At 32.6% G+C, this 27,124-nt stretch overlaps 1 protein-coding gene and 1 pseudogene across 1 annotated transcript; one reads left to right on the top strand and one right to left on the bottom strand.

Moving 5' to 3' along the window:
- Nucleotides 1-9,392: 9,392 nt before the first annotated feature.
- On the top strand, nt 9,393-12,197 carry LOC123898150 (cytochrome P450 710A11-like). The gene has a single exon (XM_045949042.1). The coding sequence runs from the start codon at nt 10,111-10,113 to the stop codon at nt 11,710-11,712; it is 1,602 nt and encodes a 533-aa protein (XP_045804998.1). The 5' UTR covers nt 9,393-10,110; the 3' UTR covers nt 11,713-12,197.
- A 387-nt stretch (nt 12,198-12,584) lies between these two features.
- LOC123896331 lies at nt 12,585-24,860 on the bottom strand (annotated as a pseudogene).
- Nucleotides 24,861-27,124: the final 2,264 nt, after the last annotated feature.

A 27,124-nucleotide genomic window follows, 5' to 3' on the forward strand; every position in this document is an offset into this window, starting at 1 on the left:
GAGAGTAGCTTATTTTTCCATGAAGCCAACCTATAAACTATTTAATTTATCAATGATAAAGGCAAAATCAGCTTTCTTGACTCTTCGGGTAACCATAGGGAAACCAAGATAATTACCTAAAGAATTTGTATTGCGGATGGAGGAGAGATTAGTTATCTTGTCCCTTTTTCTGCGGGGCACACCTTTGGAAAAAAAAGCTCTAGAATTTGTATTGCAGTTGTATTTAATACATGAAAATAAACAAAATTCATTTTGTATAATTTGTTTAATATTCAAATTTTAAATTTAATGATATAGGAGTACTTATACATTTTCATCAACATAAATGATTTATTTGGCATATAGAAGATAGTTAAGCACTATAAAAGAAACAAATTGATTTGGGATGGCGTTTTTCGTCGCACAACATGATAACTTTTTATCTCGAGTACAAATTATTTTAAAATTAATTTGTCTTTGAAAGTTTGTCGAGTATTATTCTGTTTTGTGTTGTTCTATCAAATATCTTTTGTAAATCAAATAAGTAGAATTTAAAATCGATCAACAAATACTTATCATATTCATCCAATGCGATGAAATTGACTAATCTTATTCATATTTATTAATATCCATTGTAATCCCTACTTAAGACTGTTATTAGAATGATGGTTTTTATATCAATTCAATTAGTTCCGTTGCGAATGCTCCTTTTGGTGATGACCTCTACACCTCCAAGAACTCTTGCTAGGCCTCTATTTGAGGGTGCTTGTGGTGTAATTTTTACTTGAAAATAGTCTCTCGTGGTGTTTTTGCTTTTTTTTTTCTTCCTCTTTTCTACATGCAACCAAAAAAAAAGTTGGGTGTTAAGTTAAGAAACAACTCTTATTTTTTGACGAATCGAAATCAACTCCAGTAGCTTTTTTTTATGTGACTAAAACTCTAGTAATTGTTGTTTAAACAATTTTTTATTTTGTACCATTGGAATTGATTTTTTTTTTCCGTGACTAAATGAATTGTATGGTAATTGACATGGGTAATAGAACATATTGGATTGCGTATACACAGCCCCTTGAAGATTATGTTGCATAACTTTGAAGATTGACCAAATAAAAGAATGCAAAATTTGCTACTAAATTAGTTTCACTTTTGGTGTTTATACTATTAAGATTTTTGTTTTATGTCTTTGGATTTAGATGTTTCTATTAGTACATGGTACTAACATGACATATTTGATTACATACATGATACATCCCCTAAAGAAGTTTTAAAGGTTGAACTCAAAGATTCTATTGCATCACTTTGACCGAATATAAGAATGAATTATCTATTGGTGGTTTCAGTTCAGGAAAGGATTATGTTTTTTTTCTTTCTCTGACCAAGGAAATTAAGGAGTAAATTCTTACCTTAAATCTTGAATTTCAACGTAATTTAGCAAAAGTTGCTTTGCCCCTCTCAATGAATATTTGTCAACTTTGCTTTGAATGTGAATAAAATAATAATCAAGTGGGTTGCTTGCAAAGTAAGTAATCGTTGGATTTCAACTGTCAATGTAAGAGAGATCTCACATTTCCATCCAAAATCTCAAGACATTTTTAAAAACCGAAGTTTTTTGCAAGGACAAAATTGAAAATTCAGGAGATATAAAAGAAACACGGGGTCGGAAGAGAAAACATCATATATTTTTTTTCGTTTCCTATACATTTGTGTAGAATTAGTCAAACACTAGATACACGAACATCTCACTGAAATTCTAAACTTGGCTCACCATGATATAAGAGCCTAGTCCTTTCCGCTATAATCATCCCGCTACTTGTGTATAATATTTTTATGATATTTTTTTTTGGTTAAGTAGTTAGTGACTAGGAATTTTACCCTTAAATTGAATAAGTAGAGTGTTTGAAGTTTGAACTCGACCCTTGCATATGATGTCTATACCATCTGAGTCAAGCTCACAAAGGACAATATTTTTATGATATTACAATTAATAATATGATCTATTTGTTTTATTCTAACCTAATCTTTGAATTATTATCAAATATTTAAATTAAGTGGCGTAAAGCTTGATTGTATCATATGCCATAAGCAATTTTCTTTCAAAAATCTCACTTTCAATTAATAGCGGTTCTAAGCAAGGAATCTCTATATTCAGCATTTCAATGGATGGCGATTCTAAATAAGAGAACAATGATACTTTTTTTGAGGTATGTGATGATGATACTTGTGTTTTTAGAAATCTATTATTGCTCCAAGCTTCAATAATTAGTTTTTATGTATAATATCGATGTTTATGACCTAAATTGTGGGGTTAATTGTGTAGAGAACATAAGATAAATCACATGACAAGTTTTGTGATGTTCAAACACAACTACACAAGCTATTGCTCTGTATTTCACAGTCCATTCCAAGTTGTCATAACAAATTATTTGTTACAATTATTTCAATTTGACTTCAAATTTCTTATTAGTACTCATTAATTTGAGTATGTCATTTTTTGACCAAAATTTGAGTATGTCATTTGAATTGCAAGAATGATGGTTTGGTGGTTAGTTAAATAATTGTTTGCCTTTATTTATTTAGGTTTTAAAAAATTGATGTATATACATATCGACGCCAACTAATTCTTTTTTTTGTCTACTCAATATGTCTCATTCTAATTTTTTTTTTTGTTACAAACAAAAAACCAAAAAAAAAAAAAAATGAAGAAGAAACCTTAACTGGTCGAAAAAATTCAACTTTCATGACATCCGCTAAGAGGATAGATGACACCCTTTCTTAATCAAACAATCAACTGTGGCATTACCCTTACATAGAATGTGAAACAAATTAACCATCTAATATCTAAAACATAAGCTACTTGATAGTCCAGATAAAATTTTCATATTTGTGAAACATATTCATATCCTTGAGAAAAAAGATTTAAATATGATTTTAGTTTGAGTTTAATCTCTATTAATTTTAAATTTGTTGTATTTATTTAGTTCATAACATGATACATGACCCAATATTATAATTGTGCCAGTGCCACATAGCTTATTATAATTGTGCCACGTAGCTCAATAAGCTGGCTTTTTTTAATCAACTAAAGAGCCACATGTATTAAATTAAAAGACACTCTTCATTAGTATAAGGTGTGCACAATGAAGATGTTAGACAAAAGTCAAATTACAACGAGAACACCCAACAAAAGAAAAGAGACAGTACCTTAAGAGAAACACGCCATGTTGCCCCCTAAACAAATTAAGGGATTCATATCTCACATTTAAAAAGAACAATAAAAAATTTTGAAGCTTGTTTTAAATCACCACCACACCTGTAATTTAATATTATGAATCACATAATCCACCTGTCAGAAGCATTATTCTACAAATCAATGTTATGAAACAAAGCACAACACTCTTCTAACAATTTCTCCTCCCAAATAAACAACCGCCGTCTCCTGAGGTTAGGACTAAGTTAAAACAAAAATAATTTTACTTGTAATAAAAATAAAAATAAAACTCTATTTAGAAGAACTAATTTTTTTTTTTTTTTATAATTATGCTTGTAATTTACTTGTATTCACATGCATAGACGAACTAAAATCATATTTAAAAAAAAATGATACACATGCAATTAAAAATAATAATAGTTAAATATAATTTCTATTATATAAATAAAATAACTTGCTTACGGTTCAATATCTCTTATTTGAATATAATTGGATGAGTTGTTCTCCCTATCTGTATAGATATATCTATGATCATGTCCACCTACGCTACGTGATCAGTCTTTTAAAATACTGATAAGATATAAATTTCACAAGACTTTTGGATAATTTCTTCAATTAATTCAACCATGGTTGAAATGTAGGACTAAACTCAAAAGGTCTATTTAATGGTAAATTAGTATGTCTTGGATACGAGAGCTTTTGTCAGTCCTGTATAAGCGACTTTAATTAATAAAGTAAATTTAACATATTTGTAGTGAAACATCACAATAAAGTATGTTTTTTTTAAAAAAGCTATCGAAGATATCCGGCGTCGTTCAGATTAGACATTAAATAAGTTTGTGTGTACGAATATACATATAATTAAATGAATTTAGAATTTGGATTTGTTTAAGCTACTAAGTTTGGTCTAGTAATAAGAGATTTGAATTAGATGTCATGAGTTCGATCTACAACTCAATTGTAAAAAAAAGATAAAATATTTGAGCTTATTTATATTATTTTTTTCTAGGCTTGTTTGTTATAAATATGATAAAGAAAGTGAAGGAGATGAAAGATGATGAAGAAAAGTTTAAATAATCGGTTGATAATAGTTTAATATAAGATTTTGTAGACACGTAGAGTTCACCGGTTATATTTTTAACAAAATGATTGGACAATTTAAATTATTATTTTTTTAATAAAGTCTTTGATGGACCACTGGTTCACCCTATATATTTTGGGTTAAAAATTAATATGAAAAGCCAAACTGGTCTAAAAAAACTTATCTAGACATCTTAAAAAAGTTAAAGTAATATACTAATATATATTAGGAAATAATAAATATAAGACAAAATATTATTTAATAATTTGTTTTTTTTTGTTGACAAAATTTAATAATTTGTTGTTAAAAAGTAAAGAAATTTCAAAAAGAAAATCAAATCTATTGTTTTCAATTAGGCCTATACTACACGTTGAATTGATTAGGGTATCTGCCTTCCATGTGCATTTTGATGTTATATTTTAGGAAGTATTGCCATAATTAGGGTATATATATATATATATATATATATATATATATATATATATATATATATATATATATATATATATATATATATATATATATATATATATAGGAGAATTCTATAGTGCATTTCTTAGTCGGTCCGTTTTGGTACATTTTTAATCTGGCCAATGAGAATGCAGTGTTGACTAACTTTGAATTATATGGTACAAACAACATATATGATACTTATCATGTATCTTTACATCTATTAATATTTCAACTAAGTCTCAAACATGTTAAAAGTTACAAAATTACCCCAATATTTAAATTATTTTTAATTGTGACTGTAAATCAATTAAAACAAAATTACAGCTATAAAATTAAATAAAAAAACAACATCACAAAATCATCGTTTTTTTAAGACTAAATTATGCATAGAAATTCATTTGGTTCACAACTAGTGTTGTTTGGCAGGTTCCATCACTTATTTTGTTGGTCATATTTTGACGAGAGTGCACCATCATGAGAAACAGTTTCATTGACACAGTTTGTGAAGCATGCTGTAGAATATATCTCATTACAATAAACAAAATTTGGAATGAGGGAGGTACAAGGATAACATAGATGTTGCAAACCAGGTAATTCGAGCTTCTCAACATTTGTTTATGAGAGAGGGCAGAATAAGACTATGGATGACGAAGATTAAGAAGAAGAAGAATAAGAACATAGAGGACAGAGAACATGGAGGACGAGAAACACGACAAAGAACAAGTGGGGATTTGGGGTCTTCAATTTCATTTTTATTTTTAATTTGTTCAAATAGGATTTGTATCTTTTATGTTTGTAAATGATTTTAAATTCAAATAAAAATTGTTTTTGATTTGTATTTTTCACTTGATGGAGGATTCATATGTAAAAACAAAAGTTTATTAAAATAAAGACTCACCATGGACTTGCGCTGATGTGAGAATTAAATTGAATTCTATTGGTAAAAAAATGAACTGCACCAAAACAGTCCAAATAGGGACTGCACCATAGAAGCTCTCATATATATATATGTCGCCAACATTGAATGTAACGATAAAATATCAAATTTGAGACCAAAATTCAGTTTTTATGACATAAAAAATCATTAAATTTAGGGAAAATAACACGAGTTAATTAGGACTAAAATTGCAACAAATGTGAAAAGAAAGACCAAAAATTTCAATTTTAAAATATGAGAGGACTATTTCCATAAATTTAATAAAATAGAGGATTAAAAGTACAATTAAGCCAAATTATTAAAATTGCAATATATTTCTTGCTAAAGGAAGCTAAAAATAGTAGTTTCACATTAGAAACAAATATCCATGCATCTTTTGTACGTGGTGTTGAAAAATTTCTCAAAAATCATACCCATCAACAAGTTGTTTTTTCCTAATAAAATGAAGTGTTTTGTTTTTGCATCGGTTTGTTTTGTTGTTTGATTATGGAAGGAACCTTTGACCTTTTTTTTAAGATAAAGATTTCTTGCCGAAAGAAATAAAAGTCATAGACAAGGGAAAAAATGGTGCGCTTTAAAAAGTATAAATCGTACACGATTTAGAATTTCAAGTTTTTTTGTTGGGGGGTAAATTTCAAGTCTTATCCAATTTGAAACTACATTGACAGTTGATTCGATTAGTATAAATAATATATTCCTACACGAAATAAAAAAGATTATGATAGGAATGAAATATTCCAAATGGAAAAGGTGGACTTTCCTTCAAACTTCATGAAGAATACTCCATGCTCATACTTTTGTTCAAAGGACTACAGTATGTTGAAAGTAGAAAAAATAATTGAATATTCGGTTAGGTCAAAATAAGGGAATGAATTTGGGCAAATTTTAGTTCAAGTTTATTAATTGGTTTTTGTGTTTTTCTTTCTTCCTTCTTTCCCTCAAATCAAATACACCATTAATGACCTTGATTCAATCTAATTATTGATGAGGCAATTCAGAACCGTCTCCTCATCAATGAGAAAAGACTATGCGTCACAAATTGTTAGTTGATTCATAGGTGATTTACGTTTGACTTGATATAAATAGAGCTATCAAAATGGGTCGGGCTATCGGACCGACCCATTAACCCTATATATTTAAACGGATCGGGCTTCAAAAATATCGGGTCGGGCCTTATTGAACCATACTTTTCATGGGCGACCCATGGGCTTTTGGGCCAGCCCCTTAGAGAATTAAAAAAATAAAGTTAAAAAAAAAAAAACAAACTGAAATTTTGATTTTGAAACAAAAAGATATTTTGCCCCCTTAAGTTTGTTATTATTAAGATAATTATCTTTTAAATTTAAAAGATCATAAATTTAAAATAAGTTAGTTATTATCTTTTTAACATTTATTTTTCTATTGTAAGCCTATTTAAAGACAAATATACGTAGAATTAATTCAAGTTATAGTTTATCATATAATTTTGACTAAACCCAAACGAATCCTCTATTGTTTTATGTATTTTGAATTGTTAGGTTAAAAGTTTAGTTTGTGATGTAAGCTTGAAATTTATTAGCTTTGAGGGCGCACTTTGTAAATTTATTATTTCTTGACTTTTGCGTGGATATTTTGTAGTATTTATTATCTTGTGAAATCGTGACACCTACTTTTTTTTATGGATACTAATTTGTGTGTGATTCATACATTTTAAAAAAATTGTACCAAAAAAAAACGGGCCGCCCCATCGGGCCATTTAGGCTTTTGCTTATCGGGTCGGACATGACGGATCGGGCCAGGCTAGACCCTTTAAATGTTCGGGCCCCCCGGGCCAGATCAAGCCAGCCCCTTTGACAGCTCTAGATATAAAGAACTATGATTCAATTATCCGTAACTGCGATTGAGATGGGCCGAAACCATTAATGTCAGAACTAGTCCCGAACTAGATTAGATAGTCAAGTGGACCGGATACTGGTGGTGAAAAAAAAAATGAAAAAAAAAAAGACTATGTGCCAGACCTATATATTAATTCCTAAGAAGGTAGGTACACAATTTTTACACTAAAATCTCTCACTCCACGTACTTATATTAACTTGAACATCAAACTATATGCAAATACAGTACTTCACTAATTTCATTCTTAGTAGCTCGTTGCTCTACACACTGGTCACTAATTTTAATCATTATAGATTAGTAATTAAGTTAGTTAGAATCACTTGATCAAAAAAAAAGTTAGTTAGAATCACAATTCATGAGTATATTTTTTTTAGAATTACCATGGTTTACTATAATTCTGACCAAATATGAACGTATCTGTACCGTATAAGATTTTGAATTTTAACTAACCACGAGGAATTCTAGATTAACTTGACCGAAGCAAATCCTACGTAAAAAATAACATAACTTGCAATTTTGATCATCTCCAATTTTCTCTCATGTTTTCTCTCCTTTTGTTTAATCCATTGGTTGATGTTGATTGATTTTCTCTCTTCCTTCATATATCAACCATCAGATTAAGCAAAAAGAGAAAAAATATGAGGGAAAATTGGAGAGGATCCCAATCTCATAACTTGTATGTTTCGTAATTGGAATTTTCCAAAAGGAAGATAGCTATTATTGCTCAATTTTGGGGAGGTGAGGTGACAAGCAAAAGACACAATTGAATGGATACAATTTCTCAAATCTTATTGGAATATTATCATAATTTTATGTGGATAATTTTCATTTTTATTTTTTTACAGAAAATTACATAAATTTGAGTTGAGACCGTCTAATTTTACTCGACTCTATAAAATAACTAATAAATTAAAAATGGGAAAAGCTAACATATTATTGTATTAAAGATAAAAAATTTGTATTAAAATTATGCGTAACAACTTATAATTACTAAAAATTTGTATTAAAGCTAAAATTTGTATTAAAGATAAAAAAATTGTATTAGAAATTTGAGTTGATCGTCTAACTCGACTCTACGAAACAACTTATAATTACTATTTGTAGAATCCTTAATATGTACTGATGTTACTCAATAAAAATTGTCTTTACTTATAAAAGCATTTTCCTTTGAAGATATCAATGTGAAACACTTTACGATAAAAAAATATAAATGTATTTTCCAAAGATAAGAATATAAAAATGCATAAGTGATTTGTATGGAAGTGAATTTTATAATAGGTGGCAGGCAGCAAGGTAACATAACAGAAAAGACCAACGAGAAAACTAACAACAGCCAACCGAGAGAGACAAGCTACAACATAAAGTATACAGCAATGACAAGAGTTTTCAAGCAATAAGTGGTCACATGGAATTGGATTAGTTGCGGTGGCTTTCTCTGTGCAGTCATGCGGTCACCACATTTATAATCGTCTAATCTTAATTGAACAGTTTGAAAAGTTGATCTTATTTTTATTTAAGAATTCTAAAAATTTGTGCTTAAAAAAATCAAGACAGTCCGATCTTGATTGGACGACTAATGATGTCCGACTGCATGATTGCAGTGATGTTTTGACTATACACAACCCTGATCCGTGGTCACATATTTAGAATCTGAATTCAGTAAAGTTAAAACCTTATACAATCATGCAATCAACATGCTTAAAACCGCCCGATGATCAAATTTCAATCTTAAATTTTATGTTAAATAAAAAAGGCAAATGCTAAATAGTGTCTCTGGGACACTCAAGCCCTTAAATAGTAAGTTTTTTATAGAATTTTTATCGGAATGCGTAAAGTCAACGCATTGAAAATTGTAATATTTAACTTTTTGAATAAAAAATTTCTTTAAATGAAATGCTTAAAGAGTGTCTCGAGGACACTCGTTAGCAAGACCCAATAAAAAATTATCCAAAATATACAACTACCACCATCTATGTGGTCCATGAAAAAAATTTGAAACACTAATGCTACAATAAGTTAGACAAGAGGGACACAATTGAAATGGAAAAGTGAAATTGAAATGATAAATGTAAAATGTCTTATGTCTTATGTTGTTGTCCTAACTCTAAACGATGTCTCCCACGTCATGGCCTGTCTTTACCTAGCTGGAATTCAACCCTACCCCTTAATCCATAGACCCACCCACCCACCACCTCTTCTCCCCAATCCTCGCCGTCCTCTCTTCTCAATTTACTCCTTCAATACCTTGTTTGGCTAACCCAACATTTCTTTTTCTGGTCACTACTTCTGACTCTACCACCTTACACACCTACAACTCTATCACCTGAATCAAAACTCAATTTTGACTTGTCAATAATCAATTTCAACTTCATCACACTCACCACCAATTTTGACCTTACATAACCCATTTTGAGTTTTCCCACCTATTTTATTCTCTCCTCACATTACATCACAACACTTGGCTTTTGGTTTTTAAATTCAACCTCTTCTTCTTGCATTGCAAAACTATCCCTCCTTCCCTCCTAAGTCATAACCCAAAAAAGCTTAAACACAAAATCATATTCATAATTTCATATCATGAATACTACTACTACTATTACTACTACTAATCTCATCAAATCCATATTATCATCAATAACAACAAAATCTTTGTCTATAACCCAATTAATCCCATACATAATATGCTTCTTCCTTTTCCTTCTCCTCCTTGAACAGATCTCATACCTCACAAAAAAAAGTTTCATAGCAGGCCCATCTTTTGTTCTTCCTTTCATAGGAAACGCAATCCCATTGGTACGTGACCCAACAAAATTTTGGGACCTTCAATCAACTTTAGCCAAATCAACTCCTTTGGGCTTTTCAGCTAACTACATCATTGGAAACTTCATAGTCTTTATTAGAGACACAGAACTTTCACATAAGATTTTCTCAAATGTTAAGCCCAACGCTTTTCATCTCGTGGGCCACCCATTTGGTAAGAAACTCTTTGGTGAACATAATCTTATTTACATGATGGGCCAAGAACACAAGAATCTCCGCCGTCGGATTGCTCCAAATTTTACGCCTAAAGCGCTTTCCACCTACACCTCGCTGCAGCAGATTATTATTCTCAAACATCTTAAATCATGGGTTGATAAAGCCCAAGCCCAGGCCCGTGAGTCTATTTCAATACGTGTTTTGGCTCGTGACATGAATTTAGAAACCTCTCAGACAGTTTTCGTGGGCCCGTATTTGGGCCTGAAAGCCCGAGAGAGATTTGAGCATGATTACTTTCTATTCAACGTTGGTTTGATGAAGCTTCCTTTTGACTTTCCTGGAACAGCGTTTCGTAACGCGAGACTCGCCGTTGACCGTCTCGCCGGAACCCTAGCTAATTGCACGGCGATGAGTAAGGCGAAGATGGAGAAAGGTGAAGAAGAACCGTCGTGTCTCATTGATTTCTGGATGCAGGATACGATAAGAGAGATTGAAGAATCAAAGCTCAACGGAGTCACGGCGGCGCCGTTTTCCACCAACGCTGAAATCGGCGGTTATCTCTTTGATTTCCTCTTCGCAGCACAGGACGCTTCAACTTCATCGCTGCTATGGGCGGTGGCGCTGCTTGATTCACATCCGGAGGTTCTTGCCAAAGTCAGGGAGGAAGTCGCCGGAATCTGGTTGCCGGAGTCGGACAAACTTATAACGGCTGAGCAGTTAAGAGAAATGAAGTACACGCAAGCGGTGGCGCGTGAGGTTATTAGATACAGACCGCCGGCGACTCTGGTGCCGCATATTGCGGCGGAGAATTTTCCGTTAACGGAAAATTACACGATTCCGAAAGGTGCGATCGTTTTTCCGTCGGCTTTTGAATCATCGTTTCAAGGTTTTACTGAACCGGACCGGTTCGATCCAGACCGGTTTTCAGAAGAAAGACAAGAGGATCAAATATTTAAGAGAAATTTTCTAGCATTTGGAGCTGGGCCCCACCAATGTGTGGGCCAGAGGTATGCATTGAATCACCTTGTTCTGTTCATTGCTATGTTTACATCGTTGATTGATTTCAAGAGAGATAGAATGGACGGCTGTGATGAAATTGTTTATGTTCCCACTATTTGTCCTAAGGATGATTGTAGGGTTTTTCTGTCTAAGCGTTGCACAAGGTACCCTTCCTTTCCTGGTGTTCAGGGGCTTGGTAAATGACTGTAATGTCCTTGTTGTTTGTTGATTATTGAAGATCCATTTTGATCGTCACACATTTCTGCCTAGTCAATTTAATCATCATCATAAAAATAAAATTCAAATTAGTTTATGATGTATTCATTCAGGCGACAAACTAGTCTCGTATTCGTTGTAACAGAGAGACTATTCTGTCTCTAATATGGAAACATTCGAGGCTAATTTTAATTTTTTTTGTTGGTTAGAGAATGAATTGACTTGTAAGAAATTTGTGAAGGTTCAAAATCGACTTTCACTCTTTTTTATTATTTTTATTGTGTAGCCGTCGCAAATGATGGATTATGTGTTGACCTTTTTATTTTATTTTTTATTTGGTGGGGTTTGAATTTGAAATTTATTATTCTTGTAATTTATGTGTATTTGAATGGTGGGTGGATGATTGGATTTGGGTGTTTTATTGACATTTAAATAAAATGAGAGTCCAAATTTATTGAGATGACTCTTTTCAACTTTTGGATGGTGCTTATCATTCTAAAAGATTTTTCTTTATGAGAATGATAATTTAACCATGTGTGATTGTCTTGGAGTATTACTTAATTTGTTAGTGGGTAAACCAAATAGATTATCATGAGGAAGAAGTATTTTGGACATATGATTGTTGATTAAGACATCAATTGTAATACTTTGTACTATCTTTAACAATATCATTAATATGATTGGTAAAATAGTTCACGTGTCGAAACCTAAAGCCATGGATGAATATAATATTGTGGAAAATAATGGATATCATAATGTATATATAGAGGGGCTTTTTAATATAAATGTTAAGATAAAACAAAATTTAAATGCATTTTTGACATAATACATGAAGAAAACGATTATGACATGGTGCAAATACTAACTTGTCATTTCATTGGAGTTAATTATGAATATTCTACAAAAGGCTTCATATGTTAAAAAAAAAAATTAATTAATTTAATAGTGACCACCAAGACAACAATACTAACCTGCTGACATTTTTTATGAAAACAAAAATTATACTGTAATTCACATCTTTTAAGGCATCGAGGATATAAGGGTGGAAGAGTCATTTCCTTATACCAGAACTATAACTTTCACATTTTGATTTTGCTTTGAAAACATTGGACAACTGATGCTTATTTTGACTAGAGCTGCTCTTGAAGCGGAAGAGTAATGCTAGGCCTCCAAGTTGTTTCATTTGGACTATCCATAAGAGCAATGCCAACAACAGCCAAATCTTTCCTTATGGCGTCGGATTTGGCATACTTCTTCTGTATTCTAACCGTAGCTCGTTCTTCAATCTTTTGCAAGATTTCGTCTTCTGTCACGTTTGCATGCTTCAGAGCTTTCTCCTTAAGCTGCTGCAAAACCTGCAGTATGACATTGTTTACATATTACAATAAATATAAGGCATTTGGCACAGCGATATGTATGAGCTATGTCACACGCACAAAGTATTTAGGGAGACAACTATCCACATGAAAATACATTTCCGTAACGGTCCATATATTATACAAAGACTTTGCATGCTAGTTGTGTTTTAATATAATTCTAAAACAAATAACCACTTTCCAAGAACTTCAGACAGGTGACAGTAATACCAAATGTTGGATGAATCTTGATGTTGAATCCAATGGTAAAAAGTAAAAAAAAAAAAATGCAGGGGTACACAAAAAATGACATATAAAACTCAATTTAAACTCACAACAGTGCAACACCAGTATTAAATAGAAATTTGGAAAAATTGGTAGGGTGACGAATAGCTGAGTCAATCCTCAACTCAGGAGTGGAAATCTGGAAAATAGATCAGAAACATCATACAGGAAAAAGCAGAAATTAACCTATGCGAAGAAAATGTATCCCATAAAAAAATTATTTATAGTTCAATAATAACAATTAAACACCTTAAAAATTACAGCAAATAACTTCCGCCCTTGATGGGATCTTTGTTAAGTGCACAAAAATTAAGACATAGTACCTCATAGTAACTTGAAGGCATAAGACCTAAAACAGTAAGGACATCCCCAATGCTTTTCTTCAAAGCTGCGAGCGATTCTACTTGAAATTGTTGTTTTTTTCCCCTGCAAGGATAACTAGGAACCTAGTATATTATTAGTATAAATAAAGGTGGTGCTTAGTCCTTTGTATCATTTTTATCAATAGCACAAATCCATGACAACTCAAAAACTTTATTTCTCCCTTTTCCCTCATTCTTTATCTAAAACCCTATCACTTCAACATGAACCAAGATGGATTGGTAGATATGTAAGTATAATAAAAATTTGAAGTTTAATATACCAACATTATTATTACCAAATAGTGCATTCCTGAAAATTATCCTTTTTTAAACTTTACCTCATTCAAAATCAATCCAAAAACAATAATTAGATACAACTTATAGGCAAATGGATTGTCATGTGAAACTTCCACAATACAAAGGTTATGCGGAAATTTTGTACAAATATTTCCCTTCAACAATAACTAACCTTTAGCTAACCACTGGATTGGTTCGGCTACATGCAAGATTTTTAAAAATATCCGCGGCAGCAATTTGGGTCACAACATCAAGCCATCAAGGTTTTTTTTCAGTTTCTCCAACACAACATCGATTGAGGCCGTGGACACATTTAACTGAAATTCTCTACAATATCAAGGATTGCAACCACAATTTAAAATCTTGGCTGAATGGATTAGACACCAACATATTTACTGTCATGTAACAAGTTTAGAGATAGAACATTTGCTTCTAAATTCCTCTTACTGGGTTGTCTAATAACTTTGCATGATCTCGCCCTACCCCTGAGACCATTGGACTATCATCTATTTATTTTGAAATATATAACGAGGTCAACATATGTAACATGTCTGCACTACTATCATCTATCAACAATTTTACTATACCTTCCAAAGAGCAAAATCAGCAGGATTTTTCTTCCTTGAGTCAACAGCAACCCTCTCACCAGCACGATTATCTTCTAGACCCCGACTAGATAATTTCCAATATTCTGGAAAATTTTCTACATTAAAGTATATATCCGCATCAACATTGTAGGCATACCCATTATTAAGAATCTGTCAACAAGTATTTAGCTGATTAACAATGAATGAATACTGTATTTTCTGAATCTGATTAACAAAAGAGCTTGATCATACACTATGATGAGATTTCACAAATCAATAGCATGTGCATGTAAGCTTTCTTAGAAATGGAATACAAAACAACAATGTAAAATTTGCCAATCTTCTGATATTCATTTTAATGCCTATTGAGAATAATTCAAAGTTAGTTAAGAAAGTAGTTAGTTAGTTGTTACAAAAGTTGTTACTTGTGTAACAAGTAACAAAAGTTAGTTAGAGATGAGTAGGATTAGTTGGTTGAGTTAGTTACTTAGTTAACAAGTAACTATAGTTAGATGATTCTAACTAAATGGTTGTATATAAAACCATGCCTACACATTGTAAAAACAATTCCAATTGATCATTAATAAAGTTACCCCCTTTCTCTCATTCTCTCTCACAATTTGTTCATTTACATTCATCCATTCATTGTTCATAGTTCTAACAAACTGGTATCTAGAGCCTCAAGGTTCGTGGCATTAAAGAATTGATCAAGATTCACTGCAATTTGATCAATTAACTCAGGAAGAAGATGGCAAGCCAACTAGAAACACTTAGCAACAGTTTTGGTGGGAAATTGCCAATTCTTGATGCAAGCAATTGAGATCGATGGAATAAGCAAATGAAAGTGATATTTGGGTTTCAAGAAGTACAAGATGTGGTTGAAACTGCTATCACTGAATTAGCAGCAGATGCAACAGACAATCAGAGGAATGCACATCGTGCATTGAAGAAGAAAGATTTCAAAGCAATGTTCTTCATTCATCAATGTGTTGATTTGGTGAATTTCCAGAAGATTGAGAATGCAACATCAGCTAAGGAATGTTGGGACATTCTTGAGAAAGCACACTCAGGGAATGAGAAGCTGAAGCAGGTTAGATTACAAACTTGGAAAAGGAAATTTGAACTGCTGCAGATGGAAAACAATGAAAGCATTGCAGATTACTTTAACAAGATCACAAACATCACAAATCAGATGAGGAGTTGTGGTGATACTTGTGACAATCAAACCATTGTTGGTAAGGTTATGAGAACTTTATCTCCTAAGATTGATTATATCACTGTTGCAATAATGGAAACCAAAGATTTGTCAACATTGACATTGGATGAATTACAATGTACACTGGAATCTCATGAACAAAGAATCATGGAAAGAACAAAAGATAGGGCCACTGATCAAGCATTGCAAGCTCATGCAGAAAAGAAAGGCAATGGCAAATGGAAGGGGAAAGATAAGTCCAAGAAGAACAATAATTCACAAGATAACTCAAAGAAAAACAATGATCAAGCTGAATCTTCATCACAAGGCACTACATCAAATCAAGATAAGAAAGGGAAGTTCAATTTGAAGACTATACAGTGCTATAATTGCCAGAAGTTTGGTCACTTTGCAAAAGATTGCAGAGGCAAGAAGGTTCCAAGGTATGGAGGAAAGAATAAGGCTGAAGCACACATTGCTCAGGAAGATAGTGACTAAGAGGTTGATCCAACACTGTACATGGCAACCATTACAGATATTGAAGATGATCAAGAACATTGGTATCTTGACACAGGCTGCAGCAATCACATGACAAGCCATAGAGATTGGCTATTCAACTTCAACAGTTCATCAAAAACTAAAATAAGGTTTGCAGACAATAGAACAATTCCAGCTGAAGGAGTAGGTGATGTGTTGATCAAAGGCAAAAAAGGAAATCAAGCCATCATCACTGGTGTTCTATATATACCAGACATGAAAACAAATTTACTAAGTACGGGACAGTTACTAGAGAAGGGATTCATTATGCATATGGAGAACAACATCATGGAAGTATATGATTCTCAGAACAACACTATTCTGAGAGCCCCTCTATCTCAAAATAGAACATTCCAAGTCACCTTGACTGCAAATCAATCTCAATGTCTGGCTACAATAAAGATCAATGACCAAGCTTGGTTATGGCATCTGAGGTATGGTCATCTCAACTTTAAAAGCTTGAGTTATCTGCAAAACAATGAACTGGTCAATGGATTACCTGCAATTAAGATCCCTAGAGATATATGTCAGCATTGCTTGATAGGCAAGCAAGCAAGAAAGTCTTTTGTCAAGGATATTGCAATGAGAGCTAAGCAGGTACTCAATGTAGTATATACAGATGTATGTGGTCCATTTGACACACTATCTTTAGGAGGAAACAAGTACTTTGTATCATTCATTGATGAATTCAGCAGAATGATGTGGATTCACTTAATGAAGAGCAAAGATGAAGTGCTTCAGAATTTTAAGGCATTAAAAATGTTAGTTGAAAATAGAGGTGGGAACAGGCCAGGCCGGCCTACCGGGCCTTAAGGCCCAGCCTACACAGGCTCAGGCCAGGCCAGCCTATTTCTTTAAATAGAGCAGGCCAAGACTTTTTTATAAGCCTATTTAGCTAAAAAGGCCAGGCCGCAGGCCATTAAAAAAGCCTTTGAGGCCTATTAGGCCGGCCTATTTAACTTAATATGAATGATATTTTTACTAAGATTATAATTTATATATTAAAATTTGTACTTTGGTTAAATTATAAATCTATTAACTTTTTAAGTAGTTTAAATTTATTAATCTACATTCGTTTTTAACATATATAAATGTATTATTATAAACTAGAATTAAAATATGATGACATATATAGTCAAAATTTCTAAAATATCATGTTAAATATCAAAAGGAACATTGGTTTATTCGTTCATAAGTATATTTAAAAAAATATAATTATTTATTTAAATATGTTCATATGAAATAGGCTTTTAAACAGGCCAACGGGCCACATCAGGCTTTCAAAAGACCAGGCTCAGGCCTAAAAATTAGGCCTATGATAGGCCACAGGCCAGGCTCAGGCCTTAGATTTTTCGACAGGCCAGGCCCAGGCTTGGCAAAGCCTAGCTCGGCCTAGCCTATTCCCACCTCTAGTTGAAAAGCAATCAGAAAAGAAGATTAAAATTCTAAGAAGTGATGGTGGTGGTGAATACACCTCAAATGAATTCAAGACATTTTGTTCAGAAAATGGAATTCAACATGAAATAATAGCTCCATACACTCCTCAACACAATGGAATGGCTGAAAGGAGGAATAGAACTATCATGAACATGACCAGATGCATGTTAAGAGAAAAGAATCTACCTCACAGCTTTTGGGGTGAAGCTGTAGTTACAGCCTGCTATGTTCTGAATAGATGTCCTACAAAGCAAATGGATAAGGTACCAGAAGCAATTTGGTCAGGTCACACACCATCAGTGAAGCATCTTAGGGTATTTGGATGTCTTTGTCACAGACACATACCAGATCAAAAGAGGAAGAAACTTGATGGTAAAAGTGAAATGATGATCATGATAGGATATCACACTGCAGGTGCCTATAAACTCTACAATCCAATCACAAAAAAGGTAACCAGCAGTAGAGATGTCACTTTTTAAGAAGATAAGAGCTGGGATTGGAATGGAAATACAGCACAAGATAAAAAGTATGTTCCATTTCAGTTACTTGATGAAGAAGCAATTGAAGAAAACACTATGCTAACACCTCCAACAACTGCAAATGAACCAGTTGTGCTAAGAAGATCAGAAAGAGGAGGTATTCCAAACAGAAATTTGCAAGGGTATGAAACAATCCCAGATGACATGATCACACCAGATGGTGATATAGTGCATTTTGCATTATATGTAGACATTGAGCCCTTGACATATCAACAAGCAACAAAATATGAAGAATGGAGGGGAGCAATGGAGGAAGAAATAGCCTCAATTGAAAAGAACAACACATGGAACTTGGTCCATCTGCCTGCAAACAAGAGGCCTATAGCAGTCAAATGGATATACAAATTGAAATACCTACCTGATGGCACTATAGCAAAGTACAAAGCACGATTGGTTGCCAAAGGATTCCTACAGAAACAAGGTATTGACTTTACTGAAATCTATGCACCTGTGGCAAGGATTGAAACTGTGAGACTAGTTGTTGCTATTGCAAATCACTTTGACTGGGAATTTGTTCAATTGGATGTCAAGTCTGCATTTCTCAATGGCAAACTTGAGGAGGAAGTATATATTGAACAACCTCAGGGTTTCATAGTTAAAGGAAAGGAAGATCATGTGTTGAAGCTGAACAAAGCATTGTATGGCCTAAAACAAGCACCAAGAGCTTGGAACATAAGAATAGATGAGTTTCTTAGCAAAAATGGATACTCAAAATGCACTGGTGAACATGGAATCTATGTCAAAGGTACATCACAGAATATACTTTGTATAGTGTGTCTATATGTTGATGACTTACTAATAACTGGCAGTAGTAAAGATGAAGTTAAGAAGCTGACAAGTCTGCTAAGCTCAGAATTTGACATGACCAATTTAGGAGGTTTGAAATATTTTCTTGGGCTGGAATTCACTAAGACAAGTAGTGGTATGCTGATACATCAGAGGAAGTATGCTTCAGATATACTAAAGAGATTCAACATGATGGATTGTAATCCAGCTAACACTCCAATGGAAACTGCATCAAATTTGAATGTTGATGATGAAGGCAAATCTGTGAATAGTACTCACTATAAACAGATGGTAGGAAGCCTTAGATATGCTTGCAATTCAAGGCCAGATATATGTCATAGTGTAGGGATTGTTAGCAGATTTATGCAATCACCTAAACTGTCACATATGCAAGCAGTGAAGAGAATCCTAAGATACCTACAGGGCACAATTGACTATGGTGTTTTGTACACCAAAACAGATGAGAACCAAAAGAAGCTTGTTGGTTATTGTGACTCTGACTGGTCAGGTGATAAAGTTGAAAGAAGAAGCACAATGGGATACATCTTCACATTGTTCAATTGTCCAATCTCATGGAGCTCAAAAAAGCAAAGTGTAGTTGCCTTATCCACATGTGAAGCAGAATACATTTCTGCCTGCAATGCTGCTTGCCAAGGAATTTGGTTGCTAGCATTACTGCAGGAAATGAAGATTGATATTGAACAGGAAGTAGAGCTAATGGTTGACAACAAATCAGCCATTAATCTGGCCAAAAACCCTATAGCTCATGGAAGAAGCAAACATATAGAAACAAAGTTTCATTTTTTGAGAGATCAAGTTACAAAGGGGAAGATCAAAATGACCTACTGCAACACAGAGAAACAAATGGCAGATGTGCTCACTAATCCATTGAAGATTGATAGATTCAAGGATTTAAGAAGAATGATGAATGTTCAAAGCCTTGAGACTTTGAATTAAAGGGGTGTATTGAGAATAATTCAAAGTTAGTTAAGAAAGTAGTTAGTTAGTTGTTGCAAAAGTTGTTACTTGTGTAACAAGTAACAAAAGTTAGTTAGAGATGAGTAGGATTAGTTGGTTGAGTTAGTTACTTAGTTAACAAGTAACTATAGTTAGATGATTCTAACTAAATGGTTGTATATAAAACCATGCCTACACATTGTAAAAACAATTCCAATTGATCATTAATAAAGTTACCCCCTTTCTCTCATTCTCTCTCACAATTTGTTCATTTACATTCATCCATTCATTGTTCATAGTTCTAACAATGCCATAGTAAAACGAATGACAATCGTACCTTCTAAATCATATGAATGATTTGGGGCATATGCTCATACACTTTTGGTTCCACGGTTGGAGGCAAACAATTCACAATAGCGTCGACTCAACTGATTGGATCTTCTCCCAACTCCTTTGATCTAGCAATTATCTACATAATTTGAAAATTGCATACTAAGATCCTGTAATAGCAATTAAAAAGTAGTGGGTACTTTGAACTTTCAATAAAAGGATATAATCAAAATTCACAAAAATTCTTACAGTCCAACCAAACTCTAAAATGATTAAAAGTACTATTTATATTTTATACTTTATAGAATAACAAACTGGATGGGTCAAGGGACAAGAAATGGCATAGACTGTGAAAGGGAATAAGCTCATTTCTACACAGACAGGATTCAGATATGATGACAGTCAGTTATTTGTTAATTTTAATTGCAATTTTATAGTAGTTTAGTTAATTTTTAATAGTAATTTCATGGTCAAAGAGATGATTATATGAAGAAATTGATATATCAAAGAGTTGGAAGACAAAAGAGCAAAAGAGAAAACCACTTAGAAAAGATTCAATGAGGCAAATATGCCTGAGTCCCTGTATTTTTCGCGACACCAGTGATACTCAATAGTGGCGCAATTTGCCACTTTCCATATTGTGACATCAGCGTGTGTGAAAGATGACGTCATCAACTTTATGTTCTTCCTTGAATAATGACGTGTCAACATGGTATAGGGCTGCTTGACATGTTCTTAGTGGCACGTGATTTTCTCTTCAAAAAGCATATAAATAGGATCTTAGCTCTTAACCTAGGAGGAGGCGGATAGATTGAAAAAACGCAGACTTGAGGAAAAGGGGCGGAAGTGATTGACGGCAGTGGTACAACACATAGCCTCCTGGTTTATTTCTTTTCTTCTTTACTCATGTTGCTTATTAATTTAGTTATGAGTAACTAAGTCTCTATTGGTTAGAATTAATAGATGATCTTCCTTGAATTGATTTGAATCATGTAAATTGTTGAGGATCCTTGGGACCTTTTTAGTATTATTGTTATTCAGTTATTTCTGCGCTTAATGCTTTTTATGAATTGACGAATTTATGAATTGAATTTAGGGATCGAATGATTACTAACCATAACTTTTGAAACCTGAATCTGAAATAACTATTTGGTCAATAGTCGTTTTAGAGATATCGGATTATTGTACTATGATAAGGAGAATTAACGAGCATAAATCTTTCTATGAATTTGAATTGACCTAAGACATTAGGAAATTATTTTTATGGAAAAGGGTTCTTAGTCATTAACACTGGTCTGAACTATTTAGTTAATTCATCGTGACAATAAGAGTGAAAAGGTAGCTTAGGACCGCATTTACCAAATCATGAAGAGGAAGTGAATCGAAAATTCTAATCATCTCTTTAATCGTTTGCAATCATCACTTTTAATTTTAATTGTTTTATAAACCAACTTTGTTTAGCAAATCCCCCTGCATTTACATTCCTAAGTACGATACAATTGTCTTGTCGAGATTGAAACAATCCCTGTGGATACGAATTTAATTTATTACTTAACGATAAATTAGTACACTTGCTAATTTTGTCATCAAGTTTTTGGCGCCGTTGCCGGGGATTGTTGATTAATTTTGACTAAACAATTTATTGTATATAGGATTTTTATTTATTATTTTCTGTTATTTTTATTTTATTTTGTATATAAAAAAAAAAATAACTTTTACCCTTCATGTTTATTTTATTGTGCTTTGCTACTGAAAAGTTTCCTTGAGTTTTGTAGTAATGACAGGAATATGGTATGAGAATGTATTGATTGATAGTGAAGAAATAGGCATTCTTCGTTATCAATTATTGAGAGCAAGACTTGAAGAAAAATATAGGGAGATAGATATAAAGAAGCTAAAGGAGAGGTGTGTTTATTGTGATCAAAATCATGATTGCGAATATAATAAGAAACCTTGTAGTAAAGATGAAGAGCCACAAGTGATCATGATTAATTACAATTCACAACTCGAAAGTATTCTGGATGAATTCTGGAGGTCCAATCAAGTTCTCTGTGATAGATTTGAAGTGCAATGTGATAATCTCATGGATAAAGCAAATGAGTGTGAGAAGAAGTTGGTTGAGATGGAGATGAAACATCATGCCATTGTGGTAGAAGAAGAAAATTCGAAAAACAAAAATAATGACATGAAAGAGCATTCAAGAGTGAAGAATGTTGATCTCTATGCGACATGTGAGTCTCCACCAATGGAAAGTAAAAAGAAATGTCACTTGAAAAAGGAGCATTATTCTTCTCTAAAGTGGAAGAGCACATATTACCAAGGCTTGGCTGTTAGAGGATGGGAGCACTTGACTCTTTATGTCAAGTTCATGGAATTCCTACCAAACAAGAGGAAGAAGAAGGATGATGTGTTCTTTTTGTCATATATGCCACCCTAACGATTGGTGATGAGTCAAGCTAATGACTGTAAATAAGCGCTTAATGGGAGGCAACCCATCAGATATGTTTTTATTTTTTTCAGTCTTTAATTTTTTTTTTTAAAAAAAAAAAAAAAAGAGTCAGTCATGAATGTCGTCTAGTGACAATCCCCTATGTTTCATCCTTATGTTACTTTGTTTATTATCAAGTTGAATGTTTTTATGTCTTTTCAGAATTGTCAGTGTGTTAACACCTGAATTTGCATGATGAGAATCTCTTAGGCTTGCACATAAAAGAATAACTGACGTGTGAATGCTCATGAAAGCGCGATGGTTCAAGAGACAAAGAGACGAATAGGAAAGATGGAGTTTTGCACGGTGTACTAGTTCAACTTTCAGATACCTCAGCTGGTGAGCATATTGAGCCAAATAAATTTCACGGTATACCCTTTTTCTTTCACATCTTATGAGTGTATCCATGCTTAGTATATTTTCTAGAACTTGCGACTATTCTTTATTGTTGATTGGTTTTACATTTTCACACATAGAGGCACATTTATTTGGTACTCTGAGCCTTTTCAAGCTACCCTGTTTATTATTTATCCGTTGCTAAACCACTTTGAGCCTAAAATATTTCCCTTTTCTTTCGGTGACTAACCCAATTATAAGCCTTTTAGACATGAATTTTTTTTATCTGTTTGCCCTCTTTGGAGTTAGGTAGAAGCTTTAAATTTCCTTGTCATGACATCGTTTTAAGTTTGGGGTTGCTTATGGAATTAGCAACATCTTAAGTTTGGGGTAGGGGTACTAGAGAACTTAAGAAGAAAAAAAAAAAGAGAATAACAGAGACTCACAAAAATAATGGAGTTTCTTAAAAAAAAAAAATATAAAGAGCCATTAAGCATGAAAAATAGTGGCATCTTCAAGATACATCATTAACCATTAACTTGAACTCATCAAGGATTGTCCTAGAACCTCATTCCCCTCCTCTTCCACTCAGTGTAAAGCAACATTAAGTAGCTAACCCCAAAAATTGCATATTAGATTTTTGTTTCTACAACTATGTTACAATTGATATTTGGTTTAAATAGGATGTTAGTCCTTGTAAGTTTTTTGTTTGGGTTTAGTCGGTGCAAATTCAAAAATTATTGCTTTTAGTCCCTAACATCGTATGTGGCCCAATATAATCACGCAACATGGCCCAATAAGGCGGTGTTAGAGACTAAAAAAATCATTTTTTTATTTATAGGAATAAAACCAAACAAAAATTCTTACAGGGACTAAAACCAAAAAATGTTTTATCTATAGGGACTAATATCATATTTAAACTTTAATACTGTATTTTCAAAAAGTGAAAGGCTTAACCTAATCATAGTTAAAAGAAGTCATTTAAATAGAGGCCAAGTAATAAGCTGGAAATGTTTTACTAAACTACAAAGCAAAGTGCCCCCATTATAGCAATTCACATAAGCTCACAAAGTTATATAAAATCAAAGTCATTGGAAAAATACATAGCAAGAAGAAGAAAGTAAATAAATACACACTGACCTTGTCATCTACATCAGTAAAATTTCGAACATAACAAACTTCAAATCCCAAATGCTTAAAATATCTGCCTAATTGTTCAAAATCACAATTAGAGACTATTAATCAAACTGGTTTCAAAAATCACAATTAAAAAATAAATAAAAAATTTGATTAGGGAAAGTTGAGACCTGTAAAGAAGATCAAAATTGACATAAACACGAGCATGACCAATATGGCTAAGATCATAAGCAGTGACTCCACAAACGTACATTCCCACTTTCGATTCCACTTTGGGTTTGAAAAGTTGTTTCTTTTTACTCATTGTATTGTGCAGAAATATCTCAGGCGAACTCTTTGAACTGAAACTCTCACTGGAGAAGGAATTGTTCTCCGGCGTCAATGGCTGGGAGGAGGATGAGACGGCGCGAAAGGGAGGGAACTTCTTTTTTCTGAAGACAGTGGCCGGGTAATCCGGGAAAACGGCGGTTCGAGACGAGTGGCGAAAAACATGGAGGAGTTGTAGCATTTCAGAAGAGACATTGGTGTTTTTCACTTTTGGTTCACTCGGCTAGAACGAAGTGTTGGCGCACATTTTATTTTTGAACGAATCTCAGACAGACTTTAGAAATATGTAAAAAGATTTAGTAAAAAAAAAAAAAAAAAAAAAAAAAAAACTATTACTTTTTCGGGTTTTTCTGAATGATTCGTCTTTTGATGAAGTTCATTGATCACTTGAGCTCAATTATTTGGTTAAAAAGATCTATTACTTTATGAAACTGTGATTTATTTATTTTTTTAACAAGCCAAATATGAAAGTGTGAAATTGATCCATGTGTTTAACCATTTACTATTAAGTCTTTATATTTTTAAATTTATTATCAATTTAGAGAGGATTCTAGAACGGGGGATCTATTAAGTCTTGTACCACTTATTTTAACCATTAGATTGAATAGGCCTACTTGATCTAACAATTCATCACCACACACGATTAATTTCTCATCCTCACATATCTCATTTTCTCCCTTTCCTGCACGTTTTCGTTCACCGTTCCTTTATCTCTCCACCACCGCCTGAACATTAGTGATTACTAACTACGCTTAAAATTATATTAAATGGTGACCAACTTGTTACAAATATCGTAAAAGAACTTGTTACAAAATTACTTTCTATTTTCTATGGTGTGACTCAATTGGCAGTTTAGATTTTATGATAAAAACTAACTTTAATGCAAAGAATAATGGTCTTTGAATTTCATCATTTAAACACCTTATTAACAAAATCAATAACAAAGAACATGGAAAAAAGAATCACTGTATTATAACTTTGAATTTTCTAAGTGTGTAGTTGATGTCTTTTTATTCTATCAATTTTTTTGAACTAAGTTTGAACTTTTGAATCTAGGTAGTGCACCTTTGGTACAACAATGAAAACTTTGCAAAGAACAAACATGTTTTTTGTTTCTTTTTTGAATAATTAGAAAAAAAACAACAGGGGGGCGGTTGTTTCTAAGAAGCTTGCCCAACACAAGGAGACAATTTTGATTGATGTTGTATGCGTCGCTTGTAGAGAAAAACAATTTTTTGCAGATTTTGTGAGTGGACGATGATGCATATGTGGGAAGAGATAGAGTTAGGATTGTGTGTAAATATGGGTAGGAGTTCTTATTTTAATTTCTATCAAATCTAAACCATTAGTTAGATCTAATGATATTATTTTAGTGCTTCACCAGTGAGGGACTTAATGGCTCCCTCATCCTAGAAGCCACCATCAATTTAGTCCTTAAATTTATCCATTTATTCTCAATTTAATCATTAATATATTTTTTCGAAAGACTAATATGCATAAAATTCAACAAACTTTAAGATTTTCTTAAAATATTTATAAAATTATAGACCTATTTTGAAAGTGTCTTAACGAACATTTGAAGGACTACTATGTGTAAAAAAATTTTTTAAAATATTCATAAAATTTTTTAAAATATTTTTTTTTTATGTGTTAAATTTTTGATATGTGTTAAATTTTTTTTTAAAATATTCATAAAATCATGAACCTATTTGAGAGTGTCTTACAGAGTCAAGAACTAATTTGATGGTTGAACCTCAACTCATACAATACTATCTCTAATAGCTACCAACTGAACTACTATAGCTTGTGAAATAGATTCTTGTGATATTATAAATGAGTTTAATTGTTGTGCACCGTCGGTGTAAAAGTTTTTTACACATACATCCAATGACACGTTGCCACATCACTTAATGAATGTGACACATTATGTGTTTTTAATTACCATACATGATGTGTCGTTATATTATTGGACGAATGTGCAAAATAACTTTGCACTGACGGTGCATATAAATTAAACTCATTATAAATATGAATATTTAATCTAAGTCAACTCTTATATACTATTCAATTCATATTACGCTATGTAGATATTTGTTAGAGGTGTAACATTTTTTTTACATGTGATTCAAATTAAATCACGTCATTTAAATATTTTTTTAGATTTGATCTATAAAAGTGACACAAAAATTAATCTCTATTTCATATATGATATTATTATATGCAAGAAACAATACAGATCAAAATCTGATTGTTAGGTAATTTTTTAGCAGTAGATATATATTTATGTTATTTGGATTTCTTGAATAATTTTCATGCTAAAAAACTTCATATTAAAATTCATCACTTGTCGAAAATTTCTAAAATTTTCTGTGGTGCAAGTGTACAACTGTAGATCACTTTGTGGAGTAGTGCAACAAACCATACGAAGTTCAAACTCTACTTCAC

Source organism: Trifolium pratense, linkage group LG7 (genome assembly GCF_020283565.1).
Source record: "Trifolium pratense cultivar HEN17-A07 linkage group LG7, ARS_RC_1.1, whole genome shotgun sequence".
NCBI lineage: Eukaryota > Viridiplantae > Streptophyta > Magnoliopsida > Fabales > Fabaceae > Trifolium > Trifolium pratense.